Raw genomic sequence first — 19,355 nt, forward strand, 5'->3', positions numbered from 1 at the left:
TGGTATATTCTCTTCAGTCTGACAGTGCTCTCTGCTGCCACCTCTGTCCATGTCAGGAACTGTCCAGAGCAGCAGCAAATCCCCATAGAAAACCTCTGCTGCTCTGGACAGTTCCTGACACGTACAGAGGTGGCAGCAGAGAGCACTGTGTCAGACTGGAGAGAATACACCACTTCCTGCAGGACATACAGCAGCTGAAAAGTAATGGAAAAATGGAGATTTTTTTAGTAGACGCGAGTTACAAATCTATAGAACTTTCGGACACAATTTGATTTGAAAAAAAAAAAAACAAAACATTTTTGCTGGAGTTCCCCTTTAATGGATACGGTTATTGCCCATATACGTTACAGTTTAGTCTCCATCACCGTTCTGCGTTTTATGATTAGAGATGAGTATATTACAGCAGTGGGAGGAGTTTCCCAGGACTGGATCCAGCTTTTCCAGGCACCCGGCAGACAGACAAGCCGACTGCCGAGCCTAGTGAATCGCTTTGCTACTGCTGTAAAATCTGCTCATCCCTCATTATGATACATATAGCGGCTCAATGGAAGGACCCCCGTCCGGATCCCCGGACCCCGTCAGTCATGTGACCCCCACTATGAGAGGTCAGAGGGGATCATCCACTATGAGGGCAGATAGATGGCAGATATAATGTACAAACCCGTCAGAGAGGCCACAAAGTGTAGAAACAAACAAATATTTATTCAGGTAAAAGCAAAAAACAAACAGTGAAACCGAAACACAAGAGAAATCTGCGCCCGATGATAAACCAATGTAGTGTCAGCCATCCCAGCGGTCACATGTCTGCAGCCATTGTAGAAGAGCGCCCCCTCCAGGCAGATGGAAGGAAGCCTCCCAGCAAGACTACAACTCCCATCATGCCTGGAGAGCTGAAGCTTTACTGTCCAGACATGATGGGTGTCGTAGTTCTGTCGGAGCTGAAAGTTCTCCATCTCTGCTATAAGAGGACCCAGTGACCCTCCAGCTGCTGCTGAACTACAACCCCCATCATATTCTGACACATATACAAAACAACAACAACGCTGCAAGACTACAACCCCTGAATCGGGACAAAACTACAGCGACCGAGCAACACTGGAGGTGTCCGAGCACGATGGGGGACGTCATACTGCAAACACACATGGTGGCCCGAACGTTGCAGAAGCACAACCCCCAGCGCTCCACGAATGGTTCAACCAGGATACGAGCGCCCCCCAGCACGCCATGAGGGTTACACAAGTAAAAGGCACGCCACGGGTCGTCTCTGCAATGTTCTAGCACCGCCGCCCCCCCCCCCCCCCCCCAACCCTTAAAGGGGTTATCCAGCGCTACAAAAACATGGCCACTTTTCCCCCTTCTGTTGTCTCCAGTTCAGGTGCGGTTTGCAATTAAGCTCCATTTACTTCAATGGATTGAAGTTTCAAAACTCCACCCAAACTGGAGACAACAGTAGGGGGAAATGGCCATGTTTTTGTAGCGCTGGATAACCCCTTGAAGGAAACTGCAGAACTACAATGTTGCAGTCACAGATCACAGCTAGGAAATCATTTTAAAAGGTTCAAAAAAGTTGCTTGAAACTTTATTCCAAACTAAAACATCACAATGCACAGTACACACAGGCGGCACAGTACACACAGGCGGCTCCATCCCCCTTCTCAGCCACGTTACATAATTCAGTATAAAATATATATTTAATCTATCTTCTATATTGGGGAGAACACCAGTTGTCCGATGGATTGGATGCTCAGCAGTGCAGCCATGTATACAGTACAAGCCGGTGGGCGCCCTGCCATCTTTATCTCCCGTACACGGATCCCGCAGCCGCCATGTCCGGGGATTACAGCAGATTAGGTTCTTTCCTTCACCTTCTGCCAAAACTGTATTTAATAAAAGGAGGTTTAAGAGTCGGGAGAATATCGGGGGCCGAGACTTTCCACCTCTAACAGAACGGAGGGCAAACAGGAGACGGAAAGTAAAGTCACATGACTAATAGACCCAATCTGGTCCTCTGATCACGACAAGATCCATGGTCATGTGACTGGGGTCGGCGGTCGTCCATGCGAACCAACTGGTTATACAGTTACACATTTAAGAACTAGTTGCTGGTTACAATAAGTGACTTTAGTGTTTAAATCACCAACGTTCACAAGTGTGACAATGGATAACGCGGCATCACTCATCCCGATAGGGGAGAACGGCAGATCCCAGGGCTTAAGCCGCTATACACGGAATATCATTTAGGCCAAATCCAACGAGCCGCGCCCTTCACATATACAGGGGTCCGACAACGAAACGGAAACGTATAACCTCAGATAAAACAGCCGCCTTTACGGAAAAGGGCAATCGTGACGCCACGCGTAACAGCGTTATAATCTGTGCACGTTACCAGCAGAGTCACTCACAGCGACTGTCCGATTATGACCACTGCGGACCTTTCCCGCACGGAGATGAGCGCAGTTATAGGTTTCTGTATCCAAAAAAAAGGAAGACAGTAAAAAAGTGTGAACCCAAAGTTTTAACAGTGATCTATGTAACAACGGACCAGATGAGACACGGAGATGGAGTCAGGTCCTCAGACCACGGGGTCAGACGAGTCCTGTAAGATACAGTCCTCAGACTGCAGGGTCAGGTTAGGGCTGGTCCTATAAGATACAGATGAGTCCTCAGATGGGGTCAGTCCTATAAGATATAGGAGTCCTCAGACCAGGTCAGTCCTATAAGATATAGGCGAGTCCTCAGACTGCGGGGACGGGTCGGGTCAGGGCTGGTCCTATAAAATATAGAAGTCCTCAGACTGCGGGGTCGGGTCGGGGCTGGTCCTATAACATACAGTCCTCAGACTGCGGGGTCGGATCGGGTCAGGGCTGGTCCTATAAAATATAGGAGTCCTCAGATTGCGGGGTCGGGGCTGGTCCCATAAGATATAGGAGAGTCCTCAGACTGCGGGGTCGGGGCTGGTCCCATAAGATATAGGAGAGTCCTCAGACTGCGGGGTCGGATCAGGTCAGGTCCTATAAGATATAGGAGTCCTCAGACTGCGGGGTCGGATCAGGGCTGGTCCTATAAGATATAGGAGTCCTCAGACTGCGGGGTCGGGGCTGGTCCTATAAAATATAGGCGAGTCCTCAGACTGCGGGGTCGGATCGGGTCAGGGCTGGTCCTATAAAATATAGGAGTCCTCAGACTGCGGGGTCGGATCGGGGCTGGTCCTATAACATACAGTCTTCACACTGTGGGGTCGGATCAGGCCAGGGCTGGTCCTATAACATACAGCCCTCAGGGTTATTGATAGTTTATCTATCACAGTAGGAACATTGTGACCTGGGCTGCGGGGATCATTTTATGAGATTATGATGCATAAACCAAGTGTAACCATCATCTGATAGCGGAGATCTTGTGAGCGCAGGACAATGCTCGGTCTGTTTGTGCCATCTGCACGGCGCCAACAAGAGATCGAAGTACAATAAAGTTTCCTGGCAGAGTTACGGGGAAGCTTCGCTCCTCAGCTTCTCTACTTGAACAGTTTGCAGTCAGTAAACGTGGTGGCCGCGGGGATCGGGATAGTTGAGGCCGCGGGGATCACCCGGGGGTCGGGATTGTTGAGGCCACAGGGATCGCCCAGGGGTCGGGATAGTTGTGGCCGCGGGGATCGCCCGGGATTGTTGAGGCCACAGGGATCGCCCGGGTGTCGGGAATGTTGAGACCGCAGGGATCGCCCGGGGGTCGGGATTGTTGAGGCCGCAGGGATCACCCGGGGTCCAGAGATTATTTTGGTCGTCTCTTTGCACCATCTGCCGGGTAAGGTCAGTGGTCGCTCCGGGCCCCCACGCTCAGTGCAGAGCTTTCCTCTTGGCTTCTATTATGTAGCCCTTTGACTTTATAATCCCCCGTGTTTTCACAATGACGGAATATCGTAGGATCCATTCTGGGGTCCAGCCAGACACCGGAGCTCCTTGGATCCCTTCTCGAAGAAATTCTTGGAAGTTTTCTTCAGATAAGATTTCTGTGTGAGATGAAACAAAGAAATAAGAAAATATCCAAAAGATGCAAGAAAGTGAGGGGGGGGGGGGGGGGTTCCATCTATACGCAATGCTCGCAACGTGCACCCGCCCCCCCCCCCCTTTTCATCAGAACAGTTAGAATCTTTCCTTCTCCTTGGAGAACCCCCTTCTCCGCTAATTTGCTTATATATACGGTCATTTTTGGCTAGTACTGGCGGGATCCTGAGTCCCTGTAGCAATGACATCACACACCCACAGCAGCCAATCACTGGCCTCCATAGTCAGATTTATTTATTACACCCCAGACCCCTCTCACCTCTGGAATCGCTGTGTGTCAATAACTGAATGTCGAACTCCTTTGCGAAGGCGGTGAGATCCGGGGGCATGATGCAGCACGATGCCAGGTTCACCTGGTTACTGCTCGGCTTCACCTGTAGGCGGCAGCACAGAGTACTCAGGATTTATAACTCAGATTAAACTTCCCTCCATCGATAGTCAATGACCCCTCTCTGTGACTTTCCCAGTTTTTGTCTATTAAGCGTTTTATTGCAGAATGAGGCATCTAAAAACTTTCTGGTACTTTGTCTCAGTTTAATATTGTCTAACAATTCACCGACAGCAAGCAGTGGTAGAATCCCACCACATCCAGAATACAGCAGTGCTGACGGACGTGGTTATGTGAACAGGATCGGCCATAGGTATCACTGCCTGCTGAGAACGATGATAAAGCAGCTGATGATCCCCGATGTCACTGAAGGAGTCGCTGTCGTTACAACTTTCAAAATCTTTATCAACAGTAGATGTGATATAAGGAAAGTTAACAATTTACTTTTTTTATCATGGAGAAAACGTCACTTCTTGTGTTCTGACTCTCTTTATTTTTTCAAAGAGTCAGAAAACAGGAAGTCCCAGTCATCTGACCAATCACAGAGAAGCAACCTTCAGCAGACTGTCCCATACAGTAAGTATACAGCTGCCTTCAGGAGACTGGACCTGGATACAGTAAGTATAGCTGTTATATAGCTGCCTTCAGGAGACTTGACCTGGATACAGTAAGTATAGCTGTTATATAGCAGGAGACTGGACCTGGATACAGTAAGTATACCTGTTATATAGCTGCCTTCAGGAGACTGGACCTGGATACAGTAAGTATACCTGTTATATAGCAGCCTTCAGGAGACTGGACCTGGATACAGTAAGTATAGCCGTTATATAGCTGCCTTCAGGAGACTGGACCTGGATACAGTAAGTATAGCTGTTATATAGCTGCCTTCAGGAGACTGGACCTGGATACAGTAAGTATAGCTGTTATATAGCAGCCTTCAGGAAACTGGACCTGGATACAGTAAGTATAGTTGTTATATATATAGCTGCCTTCAGGAGACCGGACCAGGATACAGTAAGTATAGATGTTATATAGGAGACTGGACCTGGATACAGTAAGTATAGCTGTTATATAGCAGCCTTCAGGAGACTGGACCTGGATACAGTAAGTATAGCTGTTATATAGCTGCCTTCAGGAGACTGGACCTGGATACAGTAAGTATAGCTGTTATATAGCAGCCTTCAGAAGACTGGACCAGGATACAGTAAGTATAGCTGTTATATAGCTGCCTTCAGGAGACTGGACCTGGATACAGTAAGTATAGCTGTTATATAGCTGCCTTCAGGAGACTGGACCTGGATACAGTAAGTATAGCTGTTATATAGCAGCCTTCAGAAGACTGGACCAGGATACAGTAAGTATAGCTGTTATATAGCTGCCTTCAGGAGACTGAACCTGTATACAGTAAGTATAGCTGGTATATAGCTGCCTTCAGGAGACTGAACCTGTATACAGTAAGTATAGCTTTGTATTACCGCATGATAAAACTTGTTTTATATCACTACTATATCTACTGTTGATTTAGACTTTGAAAGTTATAACAGCAACACAATTTTTCTCACACAAAGAAGACGCTTCAAGTATGATGCCAGTAATGTAACACAGCGACATCTCATATACACAAAACCGGAAACCATATTCCCATTGTACAGCCAGTGACTGGCGCCGGATGCCTCACCTGTGCCCAGAGGTAAAGCTGTTCCAGGAGGGGTTTATCCAGATCCGACGTCCCTATAGCAACAACTTTATTGTTCTGAACGAGCCGCTCCAGTTCCCTCCAGTACGGCTGCAGATGCTCCAGGGTAAGGGTGACGCCATCTTCCAGGGGAGGCGGCGCAATGATCACGGAATCCAGCTGTGCGACAGCGAGGGCGGAGCAGGCTGCGGAAACAACAGACGGATGATGAGAGGCAACGTCCACCGCTACCAGCTTATCCACTGACTGCATAAGAGGCCTGACCCGTCCACAGCCCGGCAGTAACTCACACCCAGGGCGTGGTAGTGGGGAGCCGCTCCAATGACGCACAGACCGTCACCATCGTTATCAGTGTAATAGAACATGCTGAAAGACAGCGATCAGCCGACATAGTGTATGTTGGTTGATCGTTGTCTTCTTAAAGGAGTTGTTCACCACAAAATTTCTCTCTTTAAAATCAGCTGGTGGGGGGGGGGCTCTGCACACAGCGGAGCGGGGGGGGGGGGGTGTTGTTGCTCTGCACACGGCGGGGTATGTATCCTGCTTCGTACACAGCGTTTATAACACTCGCTCTATAATCTGCCGCGATCACACACTCCTCAGTGTCGCTGCCAAATAGCTGTTTATTCTCTATGGGGTTACATCACCGGCTCCGGCTCTTTCTGCACTATGGGCTTTATTAAAAAACAGTTCACATGAGGTCAGGCCCGCTGCCAAAATCTAATCCAGGATAAGAGCCGCTCACGCCCCGTCCCATAGTCTGACAGTGAACGCTGCAAGTAACCGGCCAACCATGGAGATAGCGGAGAGGCCGGGAGCCGGAACTGTGCACAATACAGCTCTATGGAAGCCTTCCAGGAAGGGGGCTGAGGGGGCAACCATCCGCCCTCACACGGGGGCAACCATCCGCCCTCACACGGGGGCATCCATCCGCCCTCACACGGGGGCAACCGATCAGTGCAGGGGCGGCACACACACGGCTTCCTGGGTATAAGTGTCCACAACCCAGCGCCCCGGGGTCTATAGTGACCTCATACTTGTAACTGCATAGGAGCCATTGTAGGAAGTGTGCGGAGCGTCTATACCCAGAGTCCTATCATGTGACCGGTCACTCATCCACAGCGGCCATTAGCAGTATCCCCAATATAACACCATGAGGAGCAGGACTTACCCATGTCTACAGCATGGCTAATGGAGGACAGGCCGTCACCCAGAAGAAACAGCTTCACTAAAGGAGGAGAAGAAAGAGTCAGAGGTATAAGGGTGCAGTAGGTGTAGGGTGGGTATAGGGGTGCAGTAGGTGTAGGGTGGGTATAAGGGTGCAGTAGGTGTAGGGTGGGTATAAGGGTGCAGTAGGTGTAGGGTGGGTATAGGGATGCAGTAGGTGTAGGGTGGGTATAAGGGTGCAGTAGGTGTAGGGTGGGTATAAGGGTGCAGTAGGTATAGGGTGGGTATAGGGGTGCAGTAGGTGTAGGGTGGGTATAAGGGTGCAGTAGGTGTAGGGTGGGTATAAGGGTGCAGTAGGTGTAGGGTGGGTATAAGGGTGCAGTAGGTGTAGGGTGGGTATAAGGGTGCAGTAGGTATAGGGTGGGTATAAGGGTGCAGTAGGTGTAGGGTGGGTATAGGGGTGCAGTAGGTGTAGGGTGGGTATAGGGGTGCAGTAGGTGTAGGGTGGGTATCGGGGTGCAGTAGGTGTAGGGTGGGTATCGGGGTGCAGTAGGTAAGAGGAGGCAGATATTCTGTGTATTTACCTGACACTTTCATCTCGTCTCTTTCTTCAGGGTTTATGGTTTCCAGCGCCAGCGTCATGGCGCACTCCAGCGTATCAGGAGATTCCTATAGACACAAGGAGTATATAACATATAGCAGGTACATGTATATACTGTACAGGGGGGATATATTATAATATAGCAGTATGTACTGTACAGAGGAGTCACCCCAGACACAGTTTCTCGGACATTACACACGGAACGTCCTGGCCGGGGGGAGGGATTACGTATTCCTGTCAGCTTACACGGTCTGACACGCAGCGCCTCGCTTGTGATCACTGTCTGCTCTGGGACAATGGCTTCTATATACAGATCCCCGACGCCATTCAGCTCCAGACCTGGGATCAGAGTTACACTATAACCCGCAGGTCACGGCCGAGCTCGTCTCATGTAGTGTGTGTGTCCAGGACTGCGCTCCTGTAAGGTTTGGCACGGCACACACCTAGACTACCGAATAACGGCCGACGTGTTATTAAAAAGACACCTGTGCAGCGTTCTGGGCACCATCGGGAGCGACAGGGTATATACCGCACCCTTAGTGATACGAGAGGCTGAGAATCCCAATAAACTGGCAGATTATAGGCCAATCACCTACATCACCGTCCTGCCGAACTGGCACCGACTTCTAGAGAATAATTGTTAATGTAATGATTAACACAGCGAATGTAACCGGATCAGCGAGTCCGCTAAGATCCACCACGCACCCACACAGACAACTCGGGGACAGCCCGGCCGTCACGCCCCTAATGTCTATGATGCCAATCAGAGGGTACATGGCCGGATCAGACATCCTATGCTGATCCCAATACTCTGAGGTCAGGATGAGACGTTCTATACATTCATATACGAGGACTGTTTACCTGCAGGAGCTCAGGGGTCACCTTCAGGCTCCATTCATTCAGCGTCGTCCTTATACAATCCCCGAGCTGCAAAGAGAAAGAAGAATCATTGTAATGGAGACCTCACTGAAGTCCTACCTGGCAATGTATAGACGCCCCTCACTATATGGACCCTGGCACTATATGGATGCCGCCACTGTATAGATGCCAGCGCTGTATGGATGATTGCAGTGTACAGACCCCCCATTCTGTACGGGCGCCGCCCCCCCATTGCCCCCCTCTCTATGGACGATCACAGTGTTCGGACGCCCCGCTTTGTACGGATGCCCCCCCCCCCCCCCGTATGGATGATCACAGTGTAGACACCCTGCTCTGTACGGACGCCCCTCTCTGTATAGCCGCTCCACACCGTTCTTATTCTACACGCCTTTACTCCATGTTCCCCTTTACAAAGTCATACAGTTTCTTAACTCAATATAACAAACTGGGAAAAGAAAGGGTTAATAAGAGGCGGCTATGATCAGAGGATTCCTGTAATCACTGACCTATTATCTCAGCCCAGATAGGGCGGATCATGTGATCACTCGTGTAACGTGAAGTTTACAGAGTTACACAACATCATCGCAGAAGCCAAGTGACCCCCAAACCCCAGAGAACAAGAGGAACAGTGACCCTTGACCCCAAGGAACACTATGTATTACTATGTGCAAGACTGGCCGGGGATCCCGCCGAGATCAAACAGGACGGCACAAAGGATATGTATCTGTCTGTATACCCAGAGGTATCAGCTATAAGGATATATATGTATCTGTCCGTATACCCAGAGGTATCAGCTATAAGGATATATATGTATACATATACCCAGAGGTATCAGCTATAAGGATATATATGTATACATATACCCAGAGGTATCAGCTATAAGGATATGTATCTGTCTGTATACCCAGAGGTATCAGCTATAAGGATATGTATCTGTCCGTATACCCAGAGGTATCAGCTATAAGGATATATATGTATACATATACCCAGAGGTATCAGCTATAAGGATATATATGTATCTGTCCGTATACCCAGAGGTATCAGCTATAAGGATATATATGTATCTGTCCGTATACCCAGAGGTATCAGCTATAAGGATATATATGTATACATATACCCAGAGGTATCAGCTATAAGGATATATATGTATACATATACCCAGAGGTATCAGCTATAAGGATATATATGTATACATATACCCAGACACAGGGCGATAACCGCTGCTCGGGGCCCAGATGTCGCCATTACTGTACACAGCGTCCGTGTTATATCCTGAGGCTCTGTTATATACGCTTCCCTCTAGTGACATCACTTGTGTAAGATCAGGCAGCGTGACTTTCCTTCCTCTTTCGTATGGTAAACATGGAGACGCCGGACGTCAACGTCTTCTACTAACAGGAGTGACTACAGTTCTATGTCAGGAACTGTCCAGAGCAGCAGAGGTTTTCTATGGGGGATTTGCTGCTGCTCTGGACAGTTCCTGACATGGACAGAGGTGGCAGCAGAGAGCACTGTGTCAGACTGAAGAGAATACACCACTTCCTGCAGGACATACAGCAGCTGATAAGCACCAGAAGACTGGAGGTTTTTAAATGAATAATTAACAAATCGGGAAACTTTCTGAAACCAGTTGATTTGAAAGAAAAAAAAAATAGCTGGAGTTCCACTTTAAGGACCAGACCCCGACCCTACAATCCAATCACTCGCCCTTATCGGGGTCACTTTGCTATGACAGGGACCTCGCTGATTCCGGATAACCAGCTCATTCTACCAAAGATCCTCCGTGTAATACAGTCAGTGCTTAAAGGGGCTGTCCCGAAAATGATAACTTATCACACAGGACCGGGGGGGTGACACACTGATCAGTGGGGGTCCGGGCGCAGGGAGCGCGAGGAGGGTGCAGCAGGCATACACGGTCTATAGATAGCGGAATCTCACTATATGTAAGTAGGAGGGATGCTGCAGGATTGTGATAAGAGACGAGTCACCCGAGGACAAGAGACACCGCAGCTACTACCCATCCTCCTCCCAGCTGGGATGTCACAGGATGGATATATATATATATATAGATAGATATGAGGAGGGATATAGATATACACACGGGAAGTCCCTGCGCTCTTCAGAACAAATAGTGAAGAGATATCGGACCGTTTCCTGTTATACCACAAAATGAAAAATATACATATATACAGGATAGATATATATAGATGTGGTGTATAATGTATAGTAACTGTATAACCCTGATAACACAGCAGCTGGATATGTGATATATAAGTTACTGTACAGTATAGCAGCATGTGGTATATAATGTATAGTAACTGTATAACCCTGATAACACAGCAGCTGGATATGTGATATATAAGTTACTGTACAGTATAGCAGCATGTGGTGTATAATGTATAGTAACTGTATAACCCTGATAACACAGCAGCTGGATATGTGATATATAAGTTACTGTACAGTATAGCAGCATGTGGTGTATAATGTATAGTAACTGTATAAGCCTGATAACACAGCAGCTGGATATGTGATATATAAGTTACTGTACAGTATAGCAATCAGCATGTGGTGTATAATGTATAGTAACTGTATAACCCTGATAACACAGCAGCTGGATATGTGATATATAAGTTACTGTACAGTATAGCAGCATGTGGTGTATAATGTATAGTAACTGTATAACCCTGATAACACTGCAGCAGCTGGATATGTGATATATAAGTTACTGTACAGTATAGCAGCATGTGGTGTATAATGTATAGTAACTGTATAACCCTGATAACACTGCAGCAGCTGGATATGTGATATATAAGTTACTGTACAGTATAGCAGCATGTGGTATATAATGTATAGTAACTGTATAACCCTGATAACACTGCAGCAGCTGGATATGTGATATATAAGTTACTGTACAGTATAGCAGCATGTGGTGTATAATGTATAGTAACTGTATAACCCTGATAACACTGCAGCTGGATATGTGATATATAAGTTACTGTACAGTATAGCAATCAGCATGTGGTGTATAATGTATAGTAACTGTATAACCCTGATAACACTGCAGCAGCTGGATATGTGATATATAAGTTACTGTACAGTATAGCAGCATGTGGTGTATAATGTATAGTAACTGTATAACCCTGATAACACAGCAGCAGCTGGATATGTGATACGTTACTGTACAGTATAGCAATCAGCATGTGGTATATAATGTATAGTAACTGTATAACCCTGATAACACAGCAGCTGGATATGTGATATATAAGTTACTGTACAGTATAGCAGCATGTGGTATATAATGTATAGTAACTGTATAACCCTGATAACACAGCAGCAGGATATGTGATATATAAGTTACTGTACAGTATAGCAGCATGTGGTGTATAATGTATAGTAACTGTATAACCCTGATAACACAGCAGCTGGATATGTGATATATAAGTTACTGTACAGTATAGCAGCATGTGGTATATAATGTATAGTAACTGTATAACCCTGATAACACAGCAGCTGGATATGTGATATATAAGTTACTGTACAGTATAGCAGCATGTGGTGTATAATGTATAGTAACTGTATAACCCTGATAACACAGCAGCTGGATATGTGATATATAAGTTACTGTACAGTATAGCAATCAGCATGTGATATATAATGTATAGTAACTGTATAACCCTGATAACACAGCAGCTGGATATGTGATATATAAGTTACTGTACAGTATAGCAGCATGTGGTATATAATGTATAGTAACTGTATAACCCTGATAACACAGTAGCTGGATATGTAATATATAAGTTACTGTACAGTATAGCAGCATGTGGTATATATTGTATAGTAATTGTATAACCCTGATAACACAGCAGCTAGATATGTGATATATAAGTTACTGTACAGTATAGCAGAATGTGGTATATAATGTATAGTAACTGCATAACCCTGATAACACAGCAGCAGCTGGATATGTGATATATAAGTTACTGTACAGTATAGCAGCATGTGGTATATAATGTATAGTAACTGTATAACCCTGATAACACAGCAGCTGGATATGTGATATATAAGTTACTGTACAGTATAGCAGCATGTGGTGTATAATGTATAGTAACTGTATAACCCTGATAACACAGCAGCAGCTGGATATGTGATCTATGTTACTGTACAGTATAGCAGCATGTGGTATATAATGTATAGTAACTGTATAACCCTGATAACACAGCAGCAGCTGGATATGTGATATATAAGTTACTGTACAGTATAGCAATCAGCATGTGGTATATAATGTATAGTAACTGTATAACCCTGATAACACTGCAGCTTGTAGATACAGGATGGAGCTGCAGATCCCCATAATGCAGTAGCGTAGTACAACGGGCAAGAATAGAGAAGCAGGGCGGCTGTCAGAGGTCTGTGAGGTCACATGACTGCAATGGGGAAGGGCGTGTGTTCAGCATAGACCAATCAGGAAGTGAGAATCACAGAGCTGTGCAGGAGGACAGTGACAGCAGTGTGTATAGCTGAGGGTAAGTGCAGGCACAATATAGCAGGAATGGAGAGGATGGGAAACACAAGGGCTGACAGAGACTGCAGGGAGCAGGAAGGAATGAGCAGGACAGATGTGGGCACATACATGCAGCGCTCTCTGTCCGGGGAGAGAGGGGTTACAGATATGGAGAGATTACCCCCACAGTCCTGTCCCCTGATGTAAGCCGCAGCCTGAAGTGGATCTGCTGTGATTTGGAAGGTGAGGGAGACTTCCTGGGTCATATTACAGCACTGTAGACCACTGTAGACTGTGAGCTCTTAAACCAAGGTACATCCGTACACGGTATACTAACACCTATCACATGACTGGATGCTGTAAGGCAATAGTCTCCAACCTTGGGCCTCCCTCCGGATGACATAAAACTACAATTTCCAACATGTCATTTTGCATCAGCTATGAGGCCACAGGCCGGGTATGATGGGAGTTGTAGTGGTAGATGGGATTGCTGCTCTGAAGTGCTGGATAGTCAGGTCATTAATATTCATCTCTGATCGGACGCTTTCACCCATAGAGCCTGAACACGTCCTCGGTGGGGGGGGGGGGGGGGGGGGGGGGGGGTTGGAGATCAGAGCTCCAGTGGGGTCTCCTCATAGAACTCTATGGGGGTCCTGAGATTGCTGACACTAATGTATATATTACACAGCGGCCACTCATCTCTTCGCAGTTATTATAATTCTCTCTGTACAATCCCTCTAAGAGTCCTGGGATCTATAAGGGGAGGAGGGTAAACAATAGAAGATTAGTGACCGGGAATGTGCAAGTCACCCTGACGGGGAAGAGCGAGAAAGCGAAACGAAGGAGTATATACCGTATACCAGGCACCTCCCATGTGAAAAGGACAGTGCTGGGGGGTATGGGAGTATATACCATATACCAGGCACCTCCCATGTGAAAAGGACAGTGCTGGGGGGTATGGGAGTATATACCGTATACCAGGCACCTCACATGTGAGGAGGACAGTGCTGGTGGGTATAGGAGTATATACCGTATACCAGGCACCTCACATGTGAGGAGGACAGTGCTGGTGGGTGTAGGAGTATATACCGTATACACCATTATAAAGGTGACCTTTCTGAAGAAACAATCTGCTGCCAGGATTACTGCAGTAAACAACAGCAGTAAAGAGAGTTCACCCAATGTGCTGCAGTGTGACTGACCCGCTACGGCCCCAAACCCTGCGGCCACATAGGGGAGCTGGGGCCACATAGGGGAGCTGCGGCCCCAAACCCTGCGGCCACATAGGGGAGCTGGGGCCACATAGGGGAGCTGCGGCCACATAGGGGAGCTGCGGCCCCAAACCCTGCGGCCACATAGGGGAGCTGCGGCCCCAAACCCTGCGGCCACATAGGGGAGCTGCAGCCCCAAACCCTGCGGCCACATAGGGGAGCTGCAGCCCCAAACCCTGCGGCCACATAGGGGAGCTGCACCCCTAAACCCTGCAGCCACATAGGGGAGCTGCGGCCCCAAACCCTGCAGCCACATAGGGGAGCTGCGTCCCCAAACCCACCCACACACTGCGGCCACATATGGGAGCTGCGGCCCCCAGACACTGCAGCCACATAGGGGAGCTGCAGCCCCAAACCCTGTGGCCACATAGGGGAGCTGCGGCCCCAAACACACCCACACACTGAGTCCACGTAGGGGAGCTGTGGCCCCCAGACACTGCAGCCACATAGGGGAGCTGCAGCCCCAAACCCTGTGGCCACATAGGGGAGCTGCGGCCCCAAACACACCCACACACTGAGTCCACATAGGGGAGCTGCGTCCCCCCGCATCACCGCATATAATTTAATAATATACAATGCACAGATTGCGAAAGTACATGTGGCGGTATACAGCGTATACACCGACTGTCACCTACATCTGCTATACCTTACCCTTCAGGAGAGCTAAGATTGCAGCTCCGGAGGCACAATAGCAGATTAGGGAGTACCTGTGTACTATACATGTGTTATTATACAGGCTGCGCTAGGGCTGGGCGGTATACCGCAAAAATACCGATACCGTCACTGGGGTCGGTTAACCAACCTCAACTCTGCCAGGACGGTATCTGCGGTAATTTTGTATTTTTAGCTCCCAGAGTACCCTCTTTCCTGTATCCTCAGAGCGCTCCTGCACGCAAACTCGCGGCCCGGCGTGATCGCTGCACGTTATGTGCAGGGACGCCCATATCAGAGCGGGAGTAGCAGCAGGGTCCCGGTGAGAATGCCCGGGGGCACAGCCGTCCCCCCGCACCCGTCCAGTCCGAGCGCCGTCCCTCCCCCCGTCCCGCTGTACTTGTCCTGGCCGGCGTCCCTGCACACACAGGACATTAACATGTGCAGCGCTCACCGGCCGGAGGATGTTAATGTCTTGTGTGTGCAGGGACGCCGGTGTGCGCGGGGGAAATGGAGGAGCAGCAGGGTCCAGGGGAGAATAGAGTGCACAGCCTTCCTCCGCACCCGTCCCGCCGCACCTGTCCTGTCCAGTGTCCCTGCACACACAGGACATTAACGTTCAACGCTTGCTGGCCGGGACTGGTGCCGGTCCCCCCCCCCATCCCCCGGCCGCGCGAGCACTGCACATGCTAATGTCCTGTGTGTGCAGGAAGGAGGCCATGTCACAGCTGAAGGTGGAGGAGCAGCACGTGGGGGCGGCTGTCCTGTAGTTCCCTCAGTAACAGTACAGGACTATAATATAGGAGGGATAATTGGCTGCAACAAGCAGGATAATAATTGGCTGCTGCAGCCCATGCATTCCTTCTATGTTACAGCCCTGTACTGTTACTGAGGGAACTACAGGTCCCAGCATGCAGCTTTCTGTATAGTAATACACCCCTGCCCGCCCCCCTATACAGCAATACACCCCTGTCCGCCCCCCCCCCCCCGTATAATCATACACCCGTCCGCCCCCCTGTTTACCCATACACCCCTGTCAGCCCCCCCCCCCGTAGTCATACACCACTATCCACCCTCCCCTGTATACCCATACACCCCTGTCTGCCCCCCCTGTATACTCATACACCCCTGTCTGCCCCCCCTGTATACTCATACACCCCTGTCCGCCCCGTCCGTATAGTGATGCACCCCAATCTGCCCCCCCGTATACTCATACACCCCTGTCTGCCTCCCCGTATAGTAGGGCAGAGAGACAGATAGAGAGATAGATAGATTGTACTGTACTGTCACCTGTATATACTATATACCCATCATATATATACTCTGGGTACCTATAGTACATGGCTATATACCTGTATATAAACGTCCTGTAGTGTGCACATAGCTATATGCTGTATATCTGTATATACATGTCCTGTGGTGTGTACATAGTTTGGGTTGCTGCTCATTAAGTTACTGTACTTTTTTTTAACTTTATAGAAACAAACTATCCCCAGTTTGGCACGACCAAGTGGGTGTGGCTTGTAAAAGGGTGTGGCTTACAAAGGGGGCGTGTCATAGTTATCGTCCAATTATCGTTACCGCAGCTACATATGCGATAAACCGCGATATTAATTTAGGCCAATATCGCCCAGCCCTAGGCTGCGCCATTACATCTATTCTCTGGGCACCCACTGACCACTTTGACGCTTTCCTGTTGTCCATAAAGGGGGGGGCGACCAAATGAAACACTGACGACACCACGCTGTGCGCAGATCCCCGCCGTGACGCTGATATCTATAATGGACAGCACCAAGAGGTGATCCCACAATGTCACGTTAAAGTGACTGTACCACCAGGCCCAGGCTGAAGCACTGGAGGCGGCCGACCCCCCTTAGTGGGAAGAAACCCCGCCCCTCCATGATGTGACTCCATTAGAATCAATGGAACCCTATCATAGAGGGGCGGGGGGTTCCTCCCACTAAGGGGGGTCGGCCGCCTCCAGTGCTTCAGCCTGGGCCTGGTGGTACAGTCACTTTAAACTATAACTCCCAGCATGTCAATATACAGCAGTGTGTGCAGCTCCATAGACTACAACTCGCAGCCAGCCCTAAAAGACAAGTGCATGCTGGGAGGTGTAGTGCATGCTGGGAGGTGTAGTGCATGCAGGGCGGTGTAGTGCATGCTGGGAGGTGTAGTGCATGCTGGGAGGTGTAGTGCATGCTGGGAGGTGTAGTGCATGCTGGGAGGTGTAGTGCATGCTGGGAGGTGTAGTGCATGCTGGGAGGTGTAGTTTTGCACCAGCTGGCAGCACTCACAAATAAATATGTATCCCCGGTGCCGGCTGGGAGTTGTAGTTCTCCAGCACACACACACACACACATACAGTCTGTCTCCCCGGTGCCGGCTGGGAGTTGTAGTTCTCCAGCACACACACACATAGTCTGTCTCCCCGGTGCCGGCTGGGAGTTGTAGTTCTCCAGCACACACACACATAGTCTGTCTCCCCGGTGCCGGCTGGGAGTTGTAGTTCTCCAGCACACACACACATACAGTCTGTCTCCCCGGTGCCGGCTGGGAGTTGTAGTTCTCCAGCACACACACACATACAATCTGTATCCCCGGTGTCGGCTGGCAGTTGTAGTCCGCCATCACCCACCTCCTCTCCCGGGGTGACCGCACACTTCCTCTTCAGCCGGCCCCAGTTCATCAGGTTGCCGGTGTGCAGGTGCAGGGTCCCCGCCCGCTCCATCAGGCTCCGGGCTGCTCCGCTCTCCATGTCCCGGGGTGTGTGTGACTCCTCCGCCCGTCTCCTCCTGTTATACGGCGGCGGCTGCAGCACGATGACTCGGCACCGCTCCAAGCGCAGAAGTGCTGTGTAACCGTGACTGTCCCCGGTCCGCCGTCACTACACGTGCGCATCACACGGCTCTGCTACATCACCGCTGTACGGGGAGAGGAACAGCGCCACCTGCCGCCCGGGAGTGCGCACCGCCGCCTCACAGCCTTATGTAATAGCAACCAATCACATTCCATTCTCCATAGCAACCAATCACATTCCCATTCTCCATAGCAACCAATCACATTCCATTCTCCATAGCAACCAATCACATTCCATTCTCCATAGCAACCAATCACATTCCCATTCTCCATAGCAACCAATCACATTCCATTCTTCATAGCAACCAATCACATTCCATTCTCCATAGCAACCAATCACATTCCATTCTCCAAAGCAATCAGTTTCCAGCTCTTGTTTTAAAAAAGTTTATGAGAAATAAAAACTGGAATGTGATTGGTTGCTATGGTAACTGCTCCTCTGCACAGGGTGTGATGAATCTATAGTCACATAATACACATGCGCCATTTATCATCTCCTCCTGGTTTTATATTCAATACAGAAGAGTAACGACAGGATAACATAACGTAAGTAATAATACCGCACAAAGGAGTAATACTATACAGATAATAATACAGCACACAGGGAATAATACTATACAGATAATAATACCGCACAAAGGAGTAATACTATACAGATAATAATACTGCACACAAGGAATAATACTATCAGATAATACCGCACAAAGGAGTAATACTATACAGATAATAATACAGCACAAAGGAGTAATACTATACAGATAATAATACAGCACACAGGGAATAATACTATACAGATAATACCGCACAAAGGAGTAATACTATACAGATAATAATACCGCACAAAGGAGTAATACTATACAGATAATAATACCGCACAAAGGAGTAATACTATACAGATAATAATACCGCACAAAGGAGTAATACTATACAGATAATAATACAGCACAAAGGAGTAATACTATACAGATAATAATACAGCACACAGGGAATAATACTATACAGATAATACCGCACAAAGGAGTAATACTATACAGATAATAATACCGCACAAAGGAGTAATACTATACAGATAATAATACCGCACAAAGGAGTAATACTATACAGATAATAATACCGCACAAAGGAGTAATACTATACAGATAATAATACCGCACAAAGGAGTAATACTATACAGATAATAATACCGCACAAAGGAGTAATACTATACAGATAATAATACCGCACAAAGGAGTAATACTATACAGATAATAATACCGCACAAAGGAGTAATACTATACAGATAATAATACCGCACAAAGGAGTAATACTATACAGATAATAATACCGCACACAAGGAATACTATA

The 19,355-nt window shown here is 48.2% G+C and overlaps 1 protein-coding gene across 1 annotated transcript; it reads right to left on the reverse strand.

Moving 5' to 3' along the window:
• Window positions 1-3,568: 3,568 nt before the first annotated feature.
• On the reverse strand, window positions 3,569-18,105 carry GCLM (glutamate-cysteine ligase modifier subunit). Its single transcript, XM_069967709.1, has 7 exons — window positions 17,791-18,105; window positions 8,712-8,777; window positions 7,834-7,918; window positions 7,254-7,310; window positions 6,065-6,267; window positions 4,318-4,432; window positions 3,569-4,003 (listed from the first exon to the last, which is right to left on the reverse strand). Exons 1-7 carry the CDS (start codon window positions 17,908-17,910, stop codon window positions 3,831-3,833), a joined length of 819 nt encoding a protein of 272 aa, XP_069823810.1. The 5' UTR covers window positions 17,911-18,105; the 3' UTR covers window positions 3,569-3,830.
• Between the last annotated feature and the right edge of the window lie 1,250 nt (window positions 18,106-19,355).

This window comes from Dendropsophus ebraccatus, chromosome 4 (assembly GCF_027789765.1).
Source record: "Dendropsophus ebraccatus isolate aDenEbr1 chromosome 4, aDenEbr1.pat, whole genome shotgun sequence".
Lineage (NCBI taxonomy): Eukaryota > Metazoa > Chordata > Amphibia > Anura > Hylidae > Dendropsophus > Dendropsophus ebraccatus.

Coding starts and splice junctions, on each gene's coding strand:
- GCLM (XM_069967709.1), bottom strand. CDS start 17,910: ATGGAGAGCGGAGCAGCCCGGAGCCTGATGGAGCGGGCGGGGACCCTG. Junction 8,778..17,790: donor CGGTCACCCCGGGAGAGGAG/GTGGGTGATGGC, acceptor TTCTCTTTGCAG/CTCGGGGATTGTATAAGGAC. Junction 7,919..8,711: donor TGACCCCTGAGCTCCTGCAG/GTAAACAGTCCT, acceptor TTGTGTCTATAG/GAATCTCCTGATACGCTGGA.